Source organism: Chenopodium album, chromosome 7 (assembly GCF_948465745.1).
Source record: "Chenopodium album chromosome 7, dcCheAlbu1.1, whole genome shotgun sequence".
NCBI lineage: Eukaryota > Viridiplantae > Streptophyta > Magnoliopsida > Caryophyllales > Amaranthaceae > Chenopodium > Chenopodium album.
In genome coordinates, this window is record NC_137840.1 from 75,960,042 (window position 1) to 75,985,872 (window position 25,831).

Consider the following 25,831-nt stretch of genomic DNA (forward strand, 5'->3'; position numbering starts at 1 on the left):
CAATATAGATCATAAAAAACAGAAAACAGATGGTTCAAACCCAACTTACCTATGGCATTGTAGGCTTGGTCATATTAACCAAAAGCGCGTCCAGAAATTACATAAGGATGGACTTCTCTCTTCTTTTGATTATGAATCATTTGAAAATTGTGAGTCATGCTTGCTTGGGAAAATGACTAAGTCACCCTTTACGGGTATAGGTGAAAGAGCTAGTGACCTTTTGGGACTCATACATACAGATGTGTGTGGACCAATGAGTTCAAAAGCTAGGGGTGGGTTTAGCTACTTCATTACTTTCACTGATGATTTAAGTAGATTTGGTTACATTTACTTAATGAAGAACAAGTCAGAAGCCTTTGAAAAGTTCAAAGAATTCCAGAATGAAGTACAAAACCAACTTGGGAAAACAATTAAGGCATTACGATCTGATCGTGGTGGCGAATATTTGACCCAAGAATTTGATGAACATCTGATTAATTGTGGAATACTTTCACAATTAACCCCTCCAGGGACATCTCAGTTAAATGGTGTGTCAGAAAGGAGAAATAGGACTCTACTAGATATGGTTCAGTCCATGATGAGCTTTACTGATCTTCACATATCATTTTGGGGATATGCATTAGAGGCAGCTTCCAGAGTACTAAACAGAAGCCCGTCCAAAGCAGTTGAGAAGACACCATATGAGTTATGGAATGGAAAAGTTCCAAATTTGTCTTATCTCAAGATTTGGGGATGTGAAGCCTATGTAAAACGTTTACAAAGCGATATACTACACCCTAAATCAGACAAATGTTTCTTCATGGGTTATCCTAAAGAAACAAGAGGGTTTTACTTCTACAATCGCGAAGATAACAAAGTGTTTGTTGCTCGCGATGGTGTCTTTCTAGAAAATGAATTCCTTTCTAGAAAGCCAAGTGGGAGTAAAGTGGTTCTCGAAGAAATTCGAGACGAGCAACAAATGGATGTGGATAACACCACGTCAGAGGCGAGGGCGCATGAGACGATTAATCATGCGTCGGAGCAAGCTAATTCCACTAGCGAGACTCCTATCGTCCCACTTGAATCTAATTCATGCGAAAATCTTCAAAGAGTTGGAGAGAAAATTTTTACCGTTGCTCCTACCCCACGTAGGTCTGCCAGAATAAAAAACAAACAGTTTGTTGAGGTTCTGTTAACTGAGGATTCTGAAATCTTCCTATTGGAGAATGAGGAACCCACAACCTACAAGCAAGCTTTGGTGAGCCCCAACTCAGATAAATGGCTTGAGGCCATGAAATCCGAAATGGAATCGATGTCTGAAAATAAAGTGTGGACCCTAGTAGACTTGCCTAATGGGGTAAAACCCATTGGTTGCAAATGGGTCTACAAGATTAAAACAGACAAGGATGGAAATGCCTACATCCATAAAGCAAGACTGGTTGCAAAAGGGTACAGACAGATTCATGGTATTGACTATGATGAAACCTTTTCCCCAGTAGCAATGCTTAAGTCCATTCGGATTCTTCTAGCGATTGCTGCATTTTTCGATTACGAAATTTGGCAGATGGATGTCAAAACCGCCTTCTTGAATGGGTTCTTGACGGAGGAAGTGTACATGACACAACCTGAGGGTTTTGAAGATCCAGAAAATCCTAGAAAGGTATGCAAGCTTGAGAAATCCATTTATGGATTGAAGCAGGCATCCAGGAGTTGGAATCTTCGTTTTGATGAAGCGATCAAAAGGTTTGATTTTATCAAAAGTGAAGAGGAACCTTGTGTATACAAGAAGTCTAGTGGGAGCAGCGTAGTTTTCTTAGTCTTGTATGTGGATGACATACTACTCATGGGAAATGACATACCAATGCTTGAGTCAGTTAAGGAATGGTTAAAGAGTTGTTTTTCCATGAAAGACTTGGGTGATGCCGAGTACATTTTGGGAATCAAGATCCATAGAGACAGGTCTCGAAGGATGATTGGACTAAGTCAAGAGAATTATATTGATAAGGTTCTTGACAGGTTTGAGATGACAAACTCCAAGAGAGGTTTTCTCCCCATTTCCCATGGCATTACGCTCAGTAAATCTCAATGCCCGGTTATGCCAGATGAGATGAGACGTATGGCTATCATTCCTTATGCTTCTGCAATATGATCGATTATGTATGCCATGATTTGTACAAGGCCAGATGTTGCATATGCTCTAAGCATGTGCAATAGGTTTCAAGCAAATCCAGGTGAAGCACACTGGACAGCTGCCAAGAACATCCTTAAGTACTTGAGAAGGACGAAAGGAATGTTTCTAGTGTATGGTGGCGAAGATGAGTTGGTTGTCAAAGGTTATACGGATGCGAGTTTCCAAACAGACAGGGATGACTTCAGATCTCAATCTGGATACATTTTCTGTCTGAATGGAGGAGCAGTGAGCTGGAAGAGTTCGAAGCAAAGCACTGTCGCAGACTCTACGACAGAATCAGAGTATTTGGCTGCTGTTGAAGCAGCTAAGGAAGCAGTTTGGATAAAGAAGTTCCTAACTGAGCTGGAAATCGTACCAAGTGCTCAAAAGGGAATCGAGGTATACTGTGACAATAATGGCGCCATTGCTCAATCAAAGGAAGCTAGGTCACATTTCAAATCCAAACATGTAGAGAGGAAGTTTCACCTCATTCGAGAGATCGTTGACAGAGGAGATGTCAAGATGAGCAAAATTCATACGGATGAGAACATTGCTGATCCGCTTACTAAACCCCTTCCATTGCCTAAGCATGAGAAGCATACTAGTGCAACTGGATTGAAGCGAATGATGTAATTAGAAGTTGTTATTTGTTTTTGAGAAAAATAAGTTACATATATACACTACAAGAAAAGGGCCGTTTTGCGACGGAAATAATTCGTCGCAAACTGGCAAAATTCCGTCGCAAAGTGACTTTGCGACGGATTTCCGTCACAGGCATGGCGTCGCTCGAACTTTCGTAGCAAACAGTCCTTTTGTGACGGAATATCCGTCGCAAAACGAATTGCGACGGATTTTGCGACGGAAAGGTAGTTGTAGCTGAAAACAACATTTGCGACGAAAATTCCGTAGCAAGAGGAATCATTTTGCGACGGAATAGTCCGTCACAAATTTTGCGACGGAATGTAATTCCGTCGCAAAATGAAGTTTTTTGCGACGGATTAGTTTCCGTCGCATGTGTGCGACGGAAAATAATCCGTCGCAAAATACTCCATTTTGCGACGGAAATTCCGTCGCAAAGTTATTGTAATTTTAATTTATTTTTTTTTTGTATTTTGTTTTTTTTTCCTGGAACCTGTATTCCTGCAATCCTGTTTAATTTTTTTGTATTTTGTTTTGTTTTCCTGGAACCTGTATTCATGCAATCCTGTTTAATAAAATACGTGCATTTAAAATAATTTCAGTCAAAAAGTCCACGCCCTAACATAATTCAAATATATACAACACGTAGCCGTAACTACCAAGTACGGTACATGATATAATTTTTAAAACTACAATGTCATCCATATACAAAAATCGAAAAATGACACCTAACTAAACACAAGCTGGCTGTCCTTGGCCTGCACCACCACCACCACCACCACCCGGGTCGTTCCTGGGGTCTCGAATCTGAGGCTGAATCGTAGAACAAGTGAAAGGAGTGGTCAATCCTGTAAATCTACTGGCTAACTCCTCTAAGAACTCCTTGTTCTTCCTCTCGATTTCAGCCATCCGTTCTGCCACTCGAGCCTCCACTCGAGCATCGAGCTGTTCCGCCACACGGCTATCGATCTGGCTCTCAATTGCTTCCACCCTCTCATTCAACTCCTTGTGGAAGTTTTCCTGCATTTGAGTTATGACCGACGGTACGTATTGGCTGGAAGAACCCGATCCTCGTCCCCTAGATGTGCCGTAGTACAAGTCAGCACCAACACCAAGACCTCTAACACGACCCTTCTTATTACGACCACCAGCCGCCTCAAAGAAAATTTCATTTTCAGACAGTTGGGAACCCTGGGTTCTTGATTCCTCCTGTCTGTGTTGGTACGCCTCCTGTAACAAACAAAGGATATACAATGCAGAAATAAAAATAAAGAATGAGAACCAATAGTTTGAGGCTTGATATAGTTCATAAGTGGCAATATAGGTTCACTAGGTCCTAAAACTAGGAAAATTGGGTGAAAATGGGGCGTTTTTGGTTCTAACTTGTCTATTTCTCACATTTGTTATCTAATGAACCTATTTTTGACCTTAATACACCTAACTAACATAGTTACTTGAGTTTGAGGCTTGAAATTGTTTATAAGTGGCAATATAGGTTCACTAGGTCCTAAAACTAGAAAAAATGGGCGAAAATGGGGCGTTTTTGGTTCTAACTTGCCTATTTCTCACATTTGTTATCAAATGAGCTTATTTTTGACCATAATACACCTAAATAACATAGTTACTTGAGTTCGAGGCTTGAAATAGTTCATAAGTGGCAATATAGGTTCACTAGGTCCTAAAACTAGGAAAATTGGGTGAAAATGGGGCGTTTTTGGTTCTAACTTGCCTATTTCTCACATTTGTTATCTAATGAACCTATTTTTGACCTTAATACACCTAACTAACATAGTTACTTGAGTTTGAGGCTTGAAATTGTTTATAAGTGGCAATATAGGTTCACTAGGTCCTAAAACTAGAAAAAATGGGCGAAAATGGGGCGTTTTTGGTTCTAACTTGCCTATTTCTCACATTTGTTATCAAATGAGCTTATTTTTGACCATAATACACCTACCTAACATAGTTACTTGAGTTCGAGGCTTGAAATAGTTCATAAGTGGCAATATAGGAAACAAGTGGCTTGAAAATGGGCGAAAACTAGTTATTACCGCAATTTCCTTCGCTCTTTTGTTCGCAGGAACCTTCCCTTTCCCGGGCACCTCCTTGAAGTGTGTATGCAAGAAGAGATCAGGTGCTGATGGAAGCTTCCCTTGATTCTTTGCCGCCTTGCAATGTGAACAAGTGAACAGTATTATTAGATACAAGCTAAGTTCTTTTCTTCATAAAATCAAACCTACATGAGGTTTTAGATGACATATATCCAGGGGTCCTTATCACTCCAACCTAACCCATCCTTGGACATCTTATCTCACTAGTGAATGTATGCCTAGTTTTCAATTCTATAGAAAATCCGACAGCATATCCCTACAGTTCTCCAAGTACACGATGTAGGTAATTAAACACACCAACATATGTACCCAGAGAACATTGTAGAGAAATGAGACGCCAAGATATTCCATAGAATCAAAAACATTGCATACATTCACCACCTAAAGTGAGATTAAACGTCAAAGGACAGTCCCAACCGGGGACTATTCAAGACATACTCCTAATGTGTATGTCTTGAACGGGTATCTAGGAATAAGAAGATGCAAATGCTTTCAAATCTTAGTGAACATATATAATTAACATACATACCATAATTGTTTAATTTAAACAAGTTTAAAGCAAGTGATGAAACACATATAATTAACACACAATTACCCACATTCAAATAAACATACATACACTAACATGTATTTTTAAATTAACATATATTTTAAACTAATCTAACATATATTTTAAACTAATCTAACATATATTTTAAACTAAACTAACATACATTATAAACTAAGTAACATATATTTTAAACTAAAATAACATACATTATAAACTAATCTAACATATATTTTAAACTAAACTAACATACATTAAACTAATTCTAACATTGCAATATATCTTAAAAATTAAACTAATTCTAACATTGCAATATAAATTAAACTACACTACACTAAACACAAGTAATTAAATAATAAAATTTAGTTACAAATTAAATTAAAAAACATAATTAGAAAAAGTTAGGGTTTACATTAAAATTAAATTGAAAACAAAAACAAAGGGGGATAGTGGAATACTCACCGGGATTTGAGGGTGTTGTGGCGGAAATCCGGCTGCCGGAAGGAGGGTGGTGTGGTGGCTGCACACCGCCGGCGAACGGAGGGGCGTGAGTGGGCTTGAACGGAGGGGGTGGCGTGGGTGGGCGTGAGTGCGCGTGAGTGGGAGTGAACGGAGGGGGTGGGCGTTAGTAGGTGTGAGTGGCCGGATTCCGGTCGTTCCGGTGGCGACAGCGGCGGTGAAGTGGCCGGATTTTCTTTCTCTCTCTACGCTTTCCTCTATCTCTCTCTACGCTTTCCTCTTTCTGTTCTTCGTTTTCTTTTTCTCTCTCCTTCAGCGAAACTTCAGTTTTTTTTAAAAAAATTTAAAAACTTTTTGCGACGGAATTTCCGTCGCAGAATCCGTCGCAAAATGTTTTTTTTTTATTTTTTTTTTAATATTGTTTTGCGACGATTATTTCCGTCGCAAACAAACTTTTGCGAGGGAATAAATTCCGTCGCAAACTTTGCGACGGAATTTCCGTCGCAAAAGTTTGTTTCCGTCGCAAAGTTGCGACGGAATTTATTCCCTCGCAAATTAACCCTTTTTGCGACGGAATTGTAGTCCGTTGCAAGGTTTCCGTCGCAAAATGACCTATTTCTTGTAGTGATAATACATTCATTTGCAGAATTATGTTTAATCAGAAATTCTATTATTTCTCTTATTTAATTGTGGTTTTAATATTAAATAAAATGTCCAAAATAATTATGAATTGATGGGCTCACTAGGTTGATGACCTTTTGAATGAAACCCCACAGGTGAACAAAATTCATACATTATTTAAATTCCTAGTTCGAAGTCATTAAACTGGACATAAATGATTTCGATTTGGACTAGCATGTTAAGATTGATTGGATAGCGCAGTTTCATGGGCTATAGGAGCGTAGTGATGCTCGGTCAATCACATGGATATGCATGAATGATGCATGATCGAACTATAGACCTACTTTGAAGTTCCAGTATAGAGCTTCCGGATATATTAGTGGATTCCTTTGACATGAGTGGAACATTGATAGATCTCATTCAATGGATGATATAACTGTGGTACATTCAAACATCTGCCCGTAACTGGTGATTATAAAGGGTGTTTCCTGGTTATTTCAGAAGTTGAGTGGGAGCTTTGGTTGCCACAAGATTGGATAGAGTCTTCCTATTTAATTAGGAGTGTGTCTTATTTTGGCCTCTTGAAGAGGGAGATTTCAGAAAATGCATGGTCGTGCTCAAATGTGTTACATAGTAACCATTTGTTTTGTAATTCTAACTCAGATTTCAGGAAATGATTTGTAGATTAATAATGATTACATAAGATGCGATCATATTATCAAATCGACACAAAATGACTTAAGGAATTTGAATATTGCGCACTTGTCTCAGACAAGTGGGAGATTGAAGGAATTGTGTCTTCGATAAGTGCAATTACTAGATATATCAAGGATCACTATTATGGAGATAATAAGTTCATTCTATTGGGGCGTCATCCTCTGTTGCTAGACTATGAGAGATGATCTTTGGGCTAGTCAAATAGTCCAAAGCCCTTTAGAATGGATCCTATAAGATCACACACAAGGGTAATGGGTTAAGCAAGTTAGAGGCCCATTAATGGGCCTCATGAGCATTTAATTAGTCATAAGTATGATTGGGCTAAGTGTAGTTTGAGTGGGATTAGGAATTGGGCTTTGACTTGAACTATTATTTAGAGATATGATCTATAAATAATAGTCATGCCTAGGGTTGATCAATTAAGTCACAATTAACATACACTGAATTGTGAATCTAAGAAACCAACATCCAAAGCCCTCTCCCCTCTCAAACTCACGACCCTCTCTCTCCCCTCTCACCCACGGCCGGCCACCCTAGTGGTCCTCGTGGTGTTGCGCGGTGGTTCTTGGCTAGTTCGTTGTTCGTTCATCTCTGTAGAAGGTCGATTGAAGAGTTCTCTCGCGACTAACTAGCATTAGTGGAGGTCTTAATCTGTGCCCGTGGACCAAGTAGAGGAATCACACTTGAGGTTCTTTATCTCCCTAGTTCTTGCTCGATCACCGGTGGAATCATGCTTCAAAGGTATAATTCTTACTTCTTTATGTGTTATGCATGAGATCCTTGGTTTGGTGCTATATGAATATGATTCATGTTAATTCCGCAATTAGTACCTATAATCGCCTACACATATATGGTTCCAAACAGCATTATAATATGACCCTAAGATGTATCCCCTAAAATCTAAAGACTTTTCGATACCGGGCCCTGAAACCTTCAAAATTTCTCAAAAAGCGTGGATATTAACCTTCAATTTTGGGATTTTTTTACTATTTTTCACTCGAATATAAAAATTGCCAAAATGTTTACCATGGTCCCTAATACCCTCCGAGAGTCCAATTAGCTGGGTGGAACCATCCAATTTTCCTTTAGACGACAAATTTACCGGTTTACAACTTGTACCGATTTCATTAACTCAAGCTTACCACGAACATTTTTGACCACATATAATGATCATATAAGGATCCAAACAACATTATATGACCCGCGATATATCCCCTAAAATCTCAAAGCTTTTCGACACCGGGCCCCGAAACCTTCAAAATTTCTCAAAAAGCGTGGATATTAGCCTTCAATTTTGGAATTTTTTGACTTTTTTCGCCCGGATATAAAAATTGCCGAAATGTTTACCATTGTCCCAAATACTCTTCGGGAGTCCAATTGACTGGGTGGAACCATCCAATTTGCCTTTAAACGACCAATTTACCGGTTTACAACTTACACTGTTTTCATTAATTCAAGCTTATCACGAACATTTATGACATAAAATAATGATCATATATGGTTCCAAACGACTTTATATGACCCGACACGTATTCCTAAGAATTTCTAGACTTTTCGACACCAGGCCCGAAACCTCCAAAATTTCTCAAAAAGCGTGTATATTAGCCTTCAGTTTTAGAATTTCTTTTACTTTTATTTTCACGGAAATAAAAGTTGCCGAAAAGTTTACCATGGTCTCTAATACCCTCCCAGAGTCCAATTGGGTGGGTGGAACCATCCAATTTGCATTTTAACGGCCAATTTACCGGTTTACAACTTGCGCCGATTTATTAACTCAAGCATCCCACAAACATTTATGACAACATATAATGATCATATTTGGTTCCAAACGACATTATACGACCCCAAGATGTATCCCCTAAAATCTAAAGACTTTTTGACACTGTGCCCCGAAACCTCCAAAATTTCTCAAAAAGCGTGGATATTTGCCTTCAATTTTAGATTTTTTTTTTTTTACTTTTATTCGCCCGGAAATAAAAATTGCCGAAATGTTTACCATGGTCTCTAATACCCTTCGGGAGTCCAATTGGGTGGGTGGAACCATCCAATTTGCCTTTAAACGGCCAATTTACCGTTTTACAACTTGCGTCGATTTCATTAACTCAAGCCTAACACAAACATTTATGACAACATATATAAATCATATAAGGATCCAAACAACATTATATTACCCCGAGATGTATCCCCTAAAATTTAAAAACTTTTCGACACCGGGCCCCGAAACCTTCAAAATTTCTCAAAAAGCGTGGATATAAGCTTTCTATTTTGGAATTTTTTTTACTTTTATTCGCTCAGATATAAAAAATGTTGAAATTTTTACCATGGTTCCTAATACCCTCCGGCAATCCAATTGGGTTGGTGGAACCATCCAATTTTCCTTTAAACGACCAATTTACCGGTTTACAACTTACACTGTTTTCATTAATTCAAGCTTAATTATCACGAACATTTATGACATCAAATAATGATCATATATGGTTCCAAACGATTTTATATGACCCGAGATGTATTCCCTAGAATTTCAAGACTTTTCGACACTTGGTCTCGAAACCTCCAAAATTTCTCAAAAAGCGTGGAATACTAGCCTTTAATCTTAGAATTTTTTTACTTTTATTCGCCCTGAAAAAAAATTGCTGAAATATTTACCATGGTCTCTAATATCCTCCGGGAGTCCAATTGGGTGGGTGGAAGTGTGGAACCATCCAATTTGCCTTTAAACGACCAATTTACCAGTCTTTAGATTTTAGGGGATACGTACATCTCGGGGTCATATAATGCCGTTTGGAACCATATATGATCATTATATGTTGTCATAAATGTTTGAGATAGGCTTGAGTTAATGAAATCGACGCTAGTTGTAGACCGGTAAATTGGTCGTTTAAAGGCAAATTGGATGGTTCCACCCACCCAATTGGACTCCCGAAGGGTATTAGAGACCATGGTAAACATTTCAGCAATTTTTATTTCCGGACTAATAAAAGTAAAAAAATTCCAAAATTGAAGGCTAATATCCACGCTTTTTGAGAAATTTTGGAGGTTTCGAGGCCCGGTGTCGAAAAGTCTTGAAATTCTAGGGAATACATCTCGGGTCATATAAAGTCGTTTGGAACCATATATGATACCTAAAAGTATATGAATGAGCCAAACCCACCTCCCCCCCCCCCCCCCCTCCACCAAGGTTTCTAAACCCCATACCTTGGGGGTTTGAGGTTGGTATAGGTTTGAAACTCTTAAAATCATAAAACAAATATAAGGTATGAGTTTAAACCATTCTAAACTCATACCTTATACCTTGATTATGTGAACCAAACGCCCCCTTATTGATTTGAAACTCATCCATACCAATTAATGAACTAACCCCACTCAATTTTTATCAAAACAAATTTAATCAGCACTAAATTATAAAATAAGAACTCTTGAATTCGTGTTTTCATTCTGCAACGAACAATAGTACATACATACCAATGAATACTAATTGGTTGCTGGTGTATTGGTGATTGATTGATTGGGGTTGTACTTGGTAGGAAACTAGGGACTAGGGAGGATTGTGTGTTTGATTCCCTGTAACAATAATTTGGAAGGAACTGAAATCTAACCACCTAGAATTTAACCCCGAATTCAGATTAACCCAATTGAAATCCACTATCACAATTTTTCATTAATGTTGGATAATTTACAAGTGGATAGATAAAGCAATCTGAGAAACTGGTTATAGAAGCAAAATAAATAAATTGATTATTCTTAAACACAAGAAAGAAATTAAACAAGTAATTAAATTTAAATTTAATTAAGGAGGTTCAACCCTAACAGATATATAGGATGATTGTGGTGGTACATTCTTTGTACGCACGTATATGGTTGTGGAAGTACATAGGCTGATCGCGGCTGATGGCATATGACTAATTTCTGCATTTAGTTATCCAGGTTGGTTTGCACCGCGGTTGTATTAAGGTCATTGCTCTGTAGTTGCACAGCCATTTGGTAGTGCAGAGTTTTTGACTAGGCCTTTTGCTATAACAGCATCCTTCACTAATTTGAGGGAGTCAACAATATCATCACACAATTGATGAGGATCAGGTATTGCATTTTCATCAACAGCAAGAACTAATGTCATCTTGTTGATGTAACTTTGGAAGTTAATCATCACTTCCTGTAAAATATAAATGTCACCAATGTTATAAACTTACAATGGGTCTAATTTACAAATAAATACATGATCATAATTGTTCTATATAAGCTACATTAATATAGGTCAGGTTCAATGAACCAAATTTATTCGTCTAGTCCGGTTTTGGACCAGTGCACAGCCATCAAGTCATTCTAAAAGCACTAGGCTCGGACCAAATAGTGCACTATAGTCTTCAGCCTGCTACTCCCTGGCCCAATTTTTAAGACTTGGGCCAACATTAAGTTGTAACTTGGCTTTAGTACAAAAATCAGAAAACATACATCTTTACATATTTATTAGCAAGCCATGATTTAGTAATTTATTAACAAAGAGAATTATAGGTTGTACAAATTGAGGTATGCAACTTACATGTGGTTGTCCATATGAAGATGGGGCAAGAAAAGCCAAAGGATGGCCATAAAAGCCAATTTCCTCCATAGGTCCAACTAAATTCGAGAAGGCGATTGTTGTATGAGAATTGATTTTATCAGATAAGGCACTTGCAAGTTTTGCACCAAACAACTTCTTTACTATTTCAGCAATGAAATATGTGTAAAAGACCTCTAGTGAATTCTTCTTTCTGTCTACTGTCACCTTGGCTTCTCGGATGTAATCTAAAGGATCATCGCGCAATCCAATGGTGAACGGAAGAAGCACGTAGCCAAATGAATTACCCCATTTTGCCTCTGTATCTTTCTCCATCATATCAGCTAATGCCTACAATTTTACATGACATATACAAAAATTGACTCATTTATGTTGTGTATTGTTTTTACACAAAATGTTTGAATTGTAATGTGAAGAATGCCTCACTTGTATTCCTCCACTTGGTCGAATGTTGATAAGAAGAACAGATCTAAGACGAATATGATCATTTCCATTAATTCCTGAACACAAAGCATGAAGATTAAAACATTGATCAAGCTAGTACATTATATTAAATGTTATTCATGCTTGCTAGTATTGTCTAAATCGTTCCAACTCGACCCAAAGCCAAATTTGTGCAGCCTATATACGTCTCAAGTCTAAAAATTTGGCCTAGCTAGCTCTAATACAATTTTAAGACCATTTTGCATATAGCCCGTTAAGTAAGTTTAATCCGACTTAGCTTGAAGTATTGAACCATAGTTTTCGGGACTTACATTGGATGAATATTTAACCCTTTTTGGGCATAACATGGCCCAACACATGACCAACTACGCAACCATAGAAATTAATATGCTTTAGCTACAACTTTCTAGCTTAAAAAAAATTGTTGTAAAAGCAAAAGGCTTACCATATTTTCTGTTAAGATAACGAGATAAACCAGCTTGTGTGATTCCTAGTGCAACATCATTGACAGTCTGTATATTTCAATGCAACAAAATTCATGTATATTAGTTGAATCTAATGAATCAAATTTGACAAAAAACGCGATTAATAAAAGATCAAATACGAAATACATGAACTTACTCCACCAATTGCATTCTTGACGAATTTCATATCATCAAGGCTAAATATCTTGTAAACAAAACGCCTAGAGGAATTCACTACACTTCCTCTAGAACTACTCTTAAGAGGAGAATTGTCCTTCAAAAAAATCGAAGTTGCTACAAACATCAACACATCAATCAAGGTGTTCCAAGACAATACTAACATCCACCACAAGGCCAAAATCCATCTCCAAATGAACAACTTTGGATGTTTGTTATCATCAACATACGTTTTTTGAGCAGGAATGGTAGGCAAGGCCGTTGGATCAGAGGTCTTACGCGTTAAGGCTAACATCAAAGATATGAGGGAAGTTCCATCGCCAAGTGAATGATGAATTCGGAATATTCCAATGCCCTTGACATCTTCGGAGAGCTTAAGATGAAGGATATGGATTTCCCAAAGTGGCCTAGACTTGTCTAAGGTTGTTTTGCTAAGGTTATAAACATAGTCTTCAAGATATTTTTCAGGTGTTTCTATGTTTTCAAAGTCTATTTTTGGCACTATAAAATGCTTGTCTAAGTCCACTTCTGTTCTCACCCATTTCAACTCTTCTCCTTTACTTAAATCTCCTACCTGTAGGAAAGCAAATTAAAGATATGATTAATTCATTGATTATCAATTCAACATATAATTAATTAATTATCAATAATGTACTAAATGGTTTGTTATTATATATTTGAGATTCATTATCAATTTAAAATAGAATTATCAATATACTTTTCATATTATATGTTTCTTGACTAATATTATCTATCATGTTGCTTGACTAACATTTATCAAAAAAACATCTATCATGTGATAAAATGACTAACTAACATCTATATTAACACAATTGGTCAAATATATAGCATAAAGCATAATTAATCTTTCGGTGGATATTGGGGTTTACAACATCTATCATGTGATTAAATGAAGAAAAAGTAAACTTGGTTTATCTTTTTATTTGAATTTGGCAAAGAAAAGTTATTCAAGTAAACAAAACATCATAATTGAGCAACTAAATAATACTTTATCATTAAAGCCTACTTATTTCATAAGTCATTATTCTTGTGATACCGTACAAACTTATTCCTACTTCCAAATATTGGATTATTATTAAAAGGGGATTTTTTTGGAGATACAACTTTTTATTTGTTGTTTTTAAATAAAAAAAAAATCTCCCCCACTCAATCTAGTATCTAAATGATCTATATAGAGAAAAGAAATAATAATAAAGAAAGAAAGAAACCCCTAAATCGGTACAATTATATTGTTCACATTTATGTAACCTTATATGTCACTTTATGGTTGGGTTGTTTGCATTTATACCACCCTATATTGGCTAAATGTCACTATTTGATTAATTTGCTCACATAAGCAACATTTATATCTCCCTTTAACCAATTTGTCATTTTATGCATGCGTGATTTTTTCATCATCATCATCATTATTATTATTATTATTATTATTATTATTATTATTAGTAGTAGTAGTAGTAGTAGTAAGGATACTAATAAAGCATGGTTATATATCATATATGCATGCATGTTTATGTTTATATTATTGTTAATGCACATTAAACAGATTCACAAATATATACTACCTTATTAATTTTTTGTTCCACTCACTTACTATTCATGCAGTTTTACTTAAAAGAAAAAAAAAAAAAAAAAGGGTTGATTTGTATATAATTTGTTACTAATATGCATGCAACAAAAAAATATATATTACGTGGTTGAAGATATAATTGGTCAATCATATATGTTGAAGACCGCACAAAATACAAGTATATATTAAAAGGAATGCATTAAAAAGAAAAAAAGCATATGTAAAAGGAAAGAAGTAAATAATTACCACAATGCTAGAGAAACGAGGATGCTTGAGAAGAGTACCGGGAGTTTTGGACTTACAAAGCTCAACATCAATGGTAGTTTTGCAACCCATCATTGCTAAAATATGTATATTAAAGTTTGGTTTATGAAATATGACCGATGATGGACTTAATGGCTCTTCTTTTTCATAATCTTCCAAATTAATTATACCTTTATTAACCTTAATTGGTTTTATCACTCCTTTTTTCCTCCTAAGAGCACCCTCCATAATCTTTTTTGTATTATTAATCTCTCTTCTTTGGAAGCAAAATAAGGATAAGAAGAAAAGTGTAGAAAGTAGTAATGGTAAGGTGCAACAAAGATTATGGCCTATCTTTATAGACTACAAATAAGTTGTGTGTTTGTGTGTATCTTGTGTCTTACTAAAGTAAAAGTTGTCATCTTTGTAATATTGTTAGCATTTATAAAAGGGGGGTTGGGAAAGTTTATATTTAAAGCTTTGGTTTGATAGAAGTTGTAGAATTGGATATTGACACTAATTTATATGATATGTTGACAAGTGTGTTGAGGAATATAAACATTGATAAAAATGAACTAAAAAAAAAAAAAAAAAAAAAAAAGAGCAAAATTAAAATTTGGAGGTGCGGGGAATCGAACCCCGTGCCTCTCGCATGCGAAGCGAGCGCTCTACCATATGAGCTACACCCCCAATCTTATTATTTGTTGCTTTGTTTTATACTGATATTAATAAATTACTGTCAATTTCAATTCTGTGAGCTAACTATTTCTGTACATTTGCTGTATGATGGTTCAGTCATCCACTAGAGCATTTAAATCTTAACAATATCGGTTTTCAGAAAAAGAAAGGAAAAAAAAAAAGTTTTATTAACAACGTAATTTCCCCGAATCCTGAATACTCCAAATTAACAAGTACATAACAAAGTTCTTGTTTGTAGCAAACTTCTTCTAAGAGTTTTATTTTTTCAATGATTAGATCGTTTGGATAAGTTCGTTATTAAATTTGAATAACGATGGAAAATGATCGAAACAATTTTGAGTGGTCAGGGACATTATCATGTGATTGAGGTCTAATTTATTTTTTCGATTTATTAAGAATTTTGATACGATACGTTTATAGTCGTTGTACATAAATTTAATTTGGATTTGGAATTTTGATAGAGAAATCCTCATAGTCCAAACAATAAATTATAGGAAATCTTTAGAAATTGGAATTTAGATAGAGAATAGTTGTTGTACATATATTTAATTCAGATTTGGAAATTTGATAGAGAAATTCTCAGAGCCCAAACAATAAAATCATAGGAAATCTTTAGAAATTGGAATTTTTTAGATAGGGAACTCCTCATAGTACAGACTATTTATATTAAATCTTTAGAAACTGTTAATTTGTTGATCAAGAATTCCTCATTAAGCAAGGAATATAAGTGGCTTGAAGACTGAATGAATCTATCCACACTATGATGTGATTGAGGTTTATACACACCCAAGTATTGCTATAGTATACCTAATGAGTAATGACCCTAATTTTAACATTGTAATCTTTACTCATATTAAAATTTGTGTGACCTGCCTAGCTACCTTAATATTATTGTAAACCTGAAATACGACGTTATGTTAGACATAGTGACCCTAATTTTAATATAGTAACCTTTATAATTCATATTCAGTAGTATATAAAAAATTTCATTTAAAAAAATAACCTCTTATAAATATAGTGACCTCTTTTTTTTATATATATAAAACAATCATAATTTCTCTAATATTAGTGGTCCGCAATATATTAATCACATCTTCTAAAAGCAATCCTACTCTATTTTCATCTTAATCTACTCGTAACCTAATGGTATAGAATTGTTAAAACCATCTCAATATTTAGGTTTCCGAATATAAACTTTTTTATAAAGTCAGAATGGATTAGAAGAGTATTTGTAATTAATCAGTGAGCGCAAGCCCAATCCGAAAAATTCTACTACCATTTTTTTTTTTTTTACTACCTAATGAAGTATTTACAGAAACTCAATATTTGGCAAATGTGGTAGTCAACCACTATAAATAAATCAATAACTTGTACAGCAGATAGATTGAGACGCTTGAACACCAACCTGTGTTATGTAGCAATTCATATCATTTTCAATCATCTCTTCCCTAACTTTTATCCCAGCATTTTACACCTGTATATATTTATATACAGAATTTAAACTTTAAAAGCGACTTAATTTATATTAATGACGCATTTAAATCAAATGGGGCACATTCACATAATCACACAATGTCTCAAAAGGGGGTTGGGGGTCGGATGGGGGTTAGTTAAGGTTTGACGTCGACAAAAAAGAGGCACCTCACTGCATAGAATTCTGTAGAAGTTCAAGCATCAAGGATGAATAAGACATTACAACCATCAGAGCATATACACATGCTAGTAGAAATGAAATTGGGTGTGACTCGTCGTCCCCTACAATGGCCTCAATCATGGATGAGAAAACCATGCTGTATATTTCTATATGAATCAAAGAATCACATTTTTGCTACAACTAGCAATTTGGGACGCACAAAGAAAACGATTCTGCTCAGATGTCTCCCTTACTTGGACCAGGCAATAGCATCAATCTCTGACTGCGCAGTCCTATACAACTCCAACCTCTTTCCTAAGTTGGTACGCCTCTGCATAATTGCTGGATCCTCGTCCAACATCTTACCTAATACTTTTGCCTGCAGAGAGAAAGCAACACGAGGATGATTAGATTGCCAACAGAAAAATGCATTTCGAGGGTTTAGGAATGGAATCAATTGGGGAAGGGAGGGGAGGATGGACAACAAGATAGGAAGAGATATCAATTGGGGATAGAACACCAACCTCTTTCCCACCCAACTCTGTAAAGAAAACATCAAGCAAGCTGCGCTTTGCATCACGTACTTGACAATAAACAATTGATTTAGGAATGGAATTTCTCAATGTAGCACAAACCAAGTTGACATATGACAAGACAGTTGATCCTGTAGGAAAAGCAGAATTGAGAGATTAGTATCGTCAGTATGTTAGGCAACTACCAATGTAACATTGTAAGGAATCTAAATCTTAGCTAACTGAGACCAGTACCCTTGTTGCAAGACACAGGAAAAAAAAAAAAAAGAATGGCTTTCCACAAATCAACATCTTCACAGATGAATTGCATGCATCGTTAGAAACAAAGACAGTGTAATGTTGCTTACCAATCCGACGGAGATACGAATCATTGTAACGGTCAAAAATTGAATGTGTAGGGTTGCCACCCTTCTCAACATCTTGAGGAAGCTTCCGGAAAAAATCGACAGTGAGGTAACCACACTCCATATCAACAAGCTGTAAGGTTGCTCTCTTGCTTTCATCTCGCATCCTCTCTAATGACTCGGAAGCAGCATTTGCAACTTCTACTCGTAGGGAGGGGTATTGTCTTAGTTCCTAAAGTTCAAAAAGAGCGCTCATTATATATTGCCTTCAGTCACGGTCCTTTTTCTATAATAAATAGAGAATAGGACGACTCATTCAGATAGATAACACATGTTTTTATTAAAAATTTAAAAATAAAATAGAGGACAGATAAGACCTAGAATGCTCAGTACACATAGAACATATTCTACATTATGCCATTCCCTTATGGAGCTTCATAACCATATGCAACTAAAAATGTAACACCATGAGCTTACCGCAGTTTCACTTATTATGTTTTTATTAAAAATTTAAAAATAAAATAGAGGACAGATAAGACCTAGAATGCTCAGTACACATAGAACATATTCTACATTATGCCATTCCCTTATGGAGCTTCATAACCATATGCAACTAAAAATGTAACACCATGAGCTTACCGCAGTTTCACTGATAGCCTTGTGAACAAGCTCCTTCAATATTCCATGAACCTGGAGAGACAAAATGGATTCTGTCAACAATAATAAACATGGGAAGACAGAAAAGGATTAATTTGTACCCCAAAGAGATGCAAAAACAACTTTTAGTTTAAAACCCCTCCCCCTCTCCCCGAAGGAGAGAGTAATTGTTAAGAATAACCAGTTTATTTCAATTGTGGTCACATATTGAAAACACTAAACACAACAATTTTTAAAAAAGGCTTAAAGACTGTACCTTAACAAAAAGTGAATAAAACTCCCTCCACTCAACTATTATAGACTAAAATTGAGTTTCTTGCATCTCTGTTATATGTTTCAATTGCTATTTTAATTATTACACCAAGAACAACAGACGAATTACATAAAAAATAAAATAAAATAAATAAATAAAAACCCCATACTCCTATATCTAAATTACACAGACGCATACTAACTTCTAAAAACTGGTGTTTTCAAGAAGACCCCGGCCAACCTAAAGTGTTCTATCAATATATAATATTAAGAACATACCGCATCAACTGCAGCCTCAGCAGGACCTCTAATGGAACCCAAACAAGATTCAATAAGTCGCCGATAACCTTGCTCGGGAGCAATAAGATGAGGTTGATACCCATCAGCTTCTGTGATTAATTTCCTCACATTCTCCATGGAAAGTTGCTTGTCAAATTGCAACCTTTTCAAAGCAGCAGGAAGCTGATTATCAAACACGCCATAGATTCTGTCACCACCTGGGCGTCTGCAAAACCACAGCAAATGCAGCTTCAAGACAATGACGGAGAAAAGGAGGATGAACTGAATGACAAGCCAAACTGAAATCTATCTATCTAATGAGATGCCAAACATTCAATTGAATGAGTTTAAGGTAACATACACCCCATCAAGATGTTCTTTAAATATCTGGTCAAATCCTCGACATATTTCCATGATCATGTATAACTTGCCCTGCAAGAGCACAAGATAGTAGAAATAATGATCAATAAACTACTTTGACCCCTTATTTATTATGCATAAACAAACTCAAAACTCAGGTAAGGATTAGAATACAGTAAACTTGTCCAAGAAAGCCGGAAACAGACAGATTTGGACATACAGGCGCTCCATATCTATTTTTTTTAAAAAAAGTTTCTTTCCTACTATTGTATATTGTCTAGATGAAGTCAACATGCTACACAAGTCCCCCTTGTCATGAATGCACCAATAAATGTTATGAGCATTCCTACTAGTAGTAAAAAGGTAGTGCAGCAAGCAAAGAGAATCTAGAGACCCAACTTCCAGTCACACTCACTCTACAGTGACTTTTGGTGTGTGTGTGTGTGTGTGCGTGTAGGTGGGGTAAATATGATAACATTCTTTTCATTGCATTAAGTTTGAACACTAAAGGAACATAATATAATAAATAAGAATGCATTAATCTTAGTATGATGTATGCATGATATCGTGACACTTCATTTATCCAAATCTTTGACAATATCGAACATAAATTTTCATCACGTTGATTGGAGTACATAAAAGAAAGCCAAAGAAAATGAAGCTTTAAAATACTTACTCCAGCATCAGTAGCAACAGGCTTCCCAAGACGACTCAACTCTGATTCTAGTTCAACAATAGTTTTGTTGATAAGAGACTGGAGGCCAGGAATACGGGATTTGATGACAGTTTCTAAATGCTGGAAGATTTGAAAATTTTCAGATTAGGTACAACAGTGGATAATAATGAATATTAAAAGGTAAAATCCATGAAATATCAACATACCTTGGACATCATCTTAGCTAAGAACTCTGAACCCATTCTATGAGCAAGATGCTTATACTCTGGGCTACTGGACCAGAATTCTCGCTCTTTACGTCGAGCAACAATCATATCGACATTTTTATTAATATCAGCCTGTGATCGATTTACAACACCCACCCATGGATACTGCAACTTGTATGATTTGCCTTCCAAAATCTAGAAAATCAAGGATATTGAGTAAGGAATAAAAATGCAGGCTTCAAGTCTCTAATTATTTGTCTTCCTTAAGGAAATATTATTAGTTTAGTGCCTTTATTAAACTCTATTCCAAAATAAGAACCATTTAATAAAAGTTTACAACTAAACAGTCAGCCTAACATAGAAAGTACTTACATCAACCGCATCAGTTCCTTTGTCCATAAGATCAACCTTCGTCAAAACTCCAAAAGTCCTCTCTCCTAACATATGAGAACACAGTATCAACAAGATAAAATATTAGTTAGTATACCATTTTTGTAGATGAAGATGTTCAGCTCAAAACAATTACCCAAAATGTCAACTGCTACCCACACAACTTGTGAAACTTGCAGTTGAAGACTTCTAGTAACCACAACCACCAACCCCCCTCAAGTAAAAAATACAAAAAAAATTTACCCAAGGACCAATACTAAGACATTATTTCCTGGACAGGAACAATAATTTCCTCACTACCCAAAACTTCTCAACAAAATCCCTATACACAACAGTGGCTTCAAAATCCATATATGGAAATCAGGCAAGCAAGAGCTAACAATATGCTTCACAATATATTATGAAACCACATTAGATGGACAAAGAGCAGAAATATCTCACCTTTGGGATCCACTTCACGAGAAATTTTAATTGCGTCAGAAGTAGCAAGATCTTGATTTGCGGGAGAAATTGCCAAAATAATACAATTGGGCTGCAACAAAGACAATGTATCAGATATTTTGATAAACTCACAATAAATAGGAAATGAAGAAACACCAAGTGGATTTTTTTTTTTTGGGAGGGGGGTTGAGGGGGAGACAACTTGTAAACACATTAATCGACAGATTGTGCAGGCTTCGTTTTATATTACCTTCTCAATAAAGGAGCGAACCATATTTTCAATATCTTGAACAATGCTTTCAGGTTGGCCATCTGAATCAATGAAACAACAGAAAAATATACAAAGCTCATCATCATATTATTAGCAACAAGATCATAAATAAGGATAAGTGCTTCAATGAGGACAACTCACCAATAGCCACTTTGGTAAGTCCGGGAAGATCAATCAGAGTAAGATTAACAACTGCCATAAGCCAAATTGTAATTAGTACAAACTGCCTTCAACAGGAAGTTCAAATAGGTAATTATTATAAATTATAACACAAATTAATCAGCAATATGCATCAACAATATTCAGCACAGAAATTAATTTAAGGAAAATTTTATACATAGCCTTTAGGGCTACATATAAGCATTAAATTTACGCTTGAAAATCGTAAAATGATAAGAAATCATCAAAATATAAACACTAATAACACTGATTTAGGCGTGCTTTTGTCATGAATTCCTAATTTTATACAATTTCCAAGAGTATATTTAATGCTTATATATAGCCCTTAGGGCTACATATAACATTACCCTTAATTGAAAGCCAAAAACAAAAGAGAACAGTAATACTAATTAATTGGCAACTACTAAGCAAAGATAGCATTTAGCAAAACCGGACCAAGACTTAGCCTGTCTGTGAACCAGAACGTTCAAAAACTAAAACTAGTAACTAGTTCAGCCGTTGATTATCCTCATTCCTTATTTCACAGTCAATTACATTGTACATGATTGCTCAGATCAGTCCTAAAAAACCCAAAATCAAAGAGAACATGTAGGTTCATGAATACCCAAACCATTTTAGAAAAAGGAGAAACAGAAAAATAATGCTCTCAAGTTTCAAGGATTCAACCAAGCCACCTAAAAAGTTTCGTTATAATGTTGTGTTTACTGCATGAGCTTCTTAACTTATACGTACAACTAAGCAAAGTAGTAGAATAACAAATTTTTCCTACATTTAATTATGAAATTGCTCCATGATTTAATATACATTCCTACTAGTTGTTATTATTACCTTCATCTCAAAGAAACAAAAATAAAATAAAGGGCAATTCTATCTTCATATGCTAAAAAAAAAAAAAAACTGCTTCCCAATTATCTCAAATTATTAGAGGATACCTTGCAAAGTATAACCAAAGTGGCTTCGTCACTAGTTTTGATTGTGATCATCGTTTAAGGTAATTTCTTTTGATAAACTAGCAGATTTATATAAAGTCAACTTTTAATGGGCATAACATGAAGAGTATACATGCAAAATAAACGATAAGCATAAAATAAGGTTATTCATGCAAACAAAAAATTGTCAACAGCATTTTTAAAAAATAAAATAAAAAATCTTCTGGCACACAATTAACCTTACACGTGTAATTACTCCTTTACATGTGAAGGAAAAGGACATTCAAGCGGCCAAAAAAAAAAAGAAATGTCTTACCATTGGGGGAGTATATACTTAGATGAATAGGAACACTAGAGATTGCTTTACTACGCCCAGTCTCTCTATCAGTCTCGTCCGCTATCTCCTTCCGCACAGCAGCTGAAGAGGCATTATCCAAGGTTTACATTGAAACTTTAAATAGAAAAGATAACATGAACCAAAAAAAAAAAATCAAATCAGTGACCGTCTATAAAAAAATAACATACCAAAATCCGTGATTCGTTTCCTTGGAAGGTGCATAAATTCTGCCCATTCTCTATTTTCTTCAACCCTGTGTAACTGTAGAACAAGAGGACGCCTAGTAACAATACCTGCATAAAATATTAGCATTAATTACAGCAAAACAAATTAAAATATGAAATAGTTAAGGAAAAATTAATTACAAAAGAACCAAAGTATCCAGAAAAAAGATCTTTACCAGATCCACGAGGCAAAAAGTCCTTGCCAACAATGCTTTCCAAAACTGACGACTTCCCCGAACTCTACAAATCATCAAAACATCCCAGGGGTAAGAACATACTGTACGATATGAAGAAGAGCAAGACAGTATGCTAAATTTCGACCTAGGTGCATCACTCTCCGTCCATCACACTCAATTCACCTAGAGATGATCAATACTTCATCATCACTCTAAAAGCTACCTATTCTTGGAATCAACAATATAAACATACAATCTAAGCATATAATTCTCATAGTATCCACATTTCTCTTATTCCATAAAACCAAGCCCTATATCGAGCATCATCTCCAACCAGAGTGATACACACAAAGCACATCCAAGAGAATCACTAAGTGATTATCAAGAAGTAAACAGCTCTTAAAATATAAACTTTACCAACAAGCTAAACTTTTGAAGCATCCAAAGTAGAATACTCCCAGCATTCTCGACCTTACATGATCACCATTCTCTTCATTTTGGTTTGTCAACAGTTTGATTACCCTAATTTATGTATTTAAATCGAAAAACACAATCACCGACTCCGCTTTAGTGGGAAACCACAATGATTCATGAAATACAAACTATTCAAATTGCTTTTCTTTCATTAAAAAAATAAAAAAAAAAATAAAAAAAAAAAAACAGTTCTTATACTTGGGGAATTTCGTCAATATAAGGTACACAGAGCAAATTTCTGTAAAAATGTTGAACCGCCAAGTGTCGATGATGGATAAGCATCAATGCCATAGCTTAAAACACTAAATCTATAAAAATGGCATCAATCCAAATCACAAATCAATCAAAAAAGCTAACATCCTAGCATAATTCGAACACAGTGAGCTACTCCAAACTACAAATCGAACAAACATCAAATCAAAATAAAAAAATCTCCATCTCTAACAATCAAAGATTTAAAAAAAGATAACCCTAATTACGAAAAGCAAATCAAAATGAAAGCAAATAAAAAGTAGGATCTGAGAAGAATCAAAGATCTGAGCAATACCTGACCTCCGACGACAGCGATGGCGGGAAGAGAATCCCAAAGAGTAGGAAGAGCGCTTTCATCACCATGATCGCCGAGAGCAGTACAAGCTCTCTGAATCTTGTTAACAAGAGAAATCAAGTTCTCCATTACTGTAAATCAAAGCACCGATTTAGATCGATGTGAGATTGAATTTTAGGGTTAGGGTTTTTCGAAAATTGAGAGATCTGGGGATTTTTGAATTTGAATGAGAAAATGGGGAGAAAAGAAGAAATGAAGGAAGACGCTGAGAAAGATTATACGAGAAGAGAGATAATAAAAATGAAAAATAGGAAAAATAAAAGGTGATGTAAAAAAATGTTTCAAAAAAAAGTAAGATTGCGTTTGGTTTGGCTGTTATTTTTCATTTTTGGTTTGTTTTTATAAATTTTTATTTGTTGTTTTAATGGACCCACTTTTTAGTGTAAGGATGTTGGAACGGCTATATTTTGTGTGCTTGGGAACGTTTATACAGTAAGAAGGTTTGGATCATTTGAATGTGAATTGGTGTTCATGGGCCCATAAATTTGAATCTTGGCAGTTGGCACAACCTTCATCTTCTTAGGGAAAGAGGTTTTTTTTAGTGATTCAAACTAGTGTCTGGTTCGGGCGATGCCCCGAGTTATTAGTTTGTACTTATTTAATTTGCTAATTAAATTCGACTGTTTAGATAGTAAGACATGTTGGTTTCGAGTTTAAGTCTTGCTATAAATATTTTTTATTTGTCAAACTCAATCATTACATAATGGAAACATATAGTATAATAAGACACAAATTAACTTATGTAAGTCAACTATAATTTTGTTGGATAAAAAAACACATTTAAGAAATGGCAAGGATGGTTAGACTCTTAACTTAATACTTGTTGGTCTTGAGTTTTATAATGACATGTGGCGCATATTGCTGACATGTCGAACTTGAAAAAGGTGACACGTGAAACATATTCTGTTTAAACCTATTTATGACAAGTATATCTGAAGCAAGTATCAAGATCCAAGTTTTTATTTAAAGCGTATTATGAATAGATTTGACACAACCGAGCCCATTATTCTCATTTCATTATGTAACTTACACAAACTTCAAAGAGTCAACGCTATCATTGATACCTTTTTGCGTTCGCTTGTGATGAAACTTGATTGAATCGGGTTAAACTTATTACGGGGACATGTTACTATTTTTTATAGCATTACCCACATGTTACCGTATTTGACGTCATCACCATCTCACTAACATGCTATTATATTGAATTACCAATCAAATTGAAAGCAAGCTACTTGAGATAGACAAATTTCAAAATACTCACTCTATCGTACTCTAATTAATTTAGATTTCATTCATATAGATAAAATTAACTCGACTGAATACCTACAACATGTATTATAAATTTGAAAATATGCTTATTTAAAACTCGTGAGTTGGATAAGTGAAGCCCACCATTCGCTTTGGGCCAATATCAGCAAGGGAACAATTTTGCCAACTTGGGACTAGGGCTGG

At 35.4% G+C, this 25,831-nt stretch overlaps 3 protein-coding genes and 1 non-coding gene across 4 annotated transcripts; all 4 read right to left on the bottom strand.

Moving 5' to 3' along the window:
* Positions 1-3,302: 3,302 nt before the first annotated feature.
* LOC145640703 (uncharacterized) lies at positions 3,303-5,216 on the bottom strand. The gene is made up of 3 exons (XM_081691933.1): positions 5,206-5,216; positions 4,837-5,005; positions 3,303-4,018 (listed from the first exon to the last, which is right to left on the bottom strand). Exons 1-3 carry the CDS (start codon positions 5,214-5,216, stop codon positions 3,521-3,523), a joined length of 678 nt encoding a protein of 225 aa, XP_081548059.1. The 3' UTR covers positions 3,303-3,520.
* Positions 5,217-10,863: 5,647 nt separating this feature from the next.
* Positions 10,864-15,276, bottom strand: LOC145638612 (wax ester synthase/diacylglycerol acyltransferase 11-like). The gene is made up of 6 exons (XM_081689599.1): positions 14,715-15,276; positions 12,861-13,454; positions 12,685-12,751; positions 12,222-12,295; positions 11,778-12,125; positions 10,864-11,390 (listed from the first exon to the last, which is right to left on the bottom strand). The coding sequence occupies exons 1-6, from the start codon at positions 14,958-14,960 to the stop codon at positions 11,193-11,195; spliced, it is 1,527 nt and encodes a 508-aa protein (XP_081545725.1). The 5' UTR covers positions 14,961-15,276; the 3' UTR covers positions 10,864-11,192.
* Positions 15,277-15,328: 52 nt separating this feature from the next.
* Positions 15,329-15,401, bottom strand: TRNAA-CGC (transfer RNA alanine (anticodon CGC)). The gene has a single exon. It is a non-coding gene; the product is annotated as a tRNA-Ala (tRNA).
* A 1,632-nt stretch (positions 15,402-17,033) lies between these two features.
* Positions 17,034-24,622, bottom strand: LOC145639664 (dynamin-related protein 5A-like). The gene is made up of 16 exons (XM_081690971.1): positions 24,320-24,622; positions 23,299-23,362; positions 23,087-23,191; positions 22,878-22,979; positions 21,594-21,644; positions 21,432-21,493; positions 21,182-21,272; positions 20,723-20,787; positions 20,351-20,545; positions 20,145-20,264; positions 19,470-19,540; positions 19,109-19,334; positions 18,560-18,610; positions 17,924-18,152; positions 17,568-17,707; positions 17,034-17,422 (listed from the first exon to the last, which is right to left on the bottom strand). The coding sequence occupies exons 1-16, from the start codon at positions 24,446-24,448 to the stop codon at positions 17,294-17,296; spliced, it is 1,830 nt and encodes a 609-aa protein (XP_081547097.1). The 5' UTR covers positions 24,449-24,622; the 3' UTR covers positions 17,034-17,293.
* Between the last annotated feature and the right edge of the window lie 1,209 nt (positions 24,623-25,831).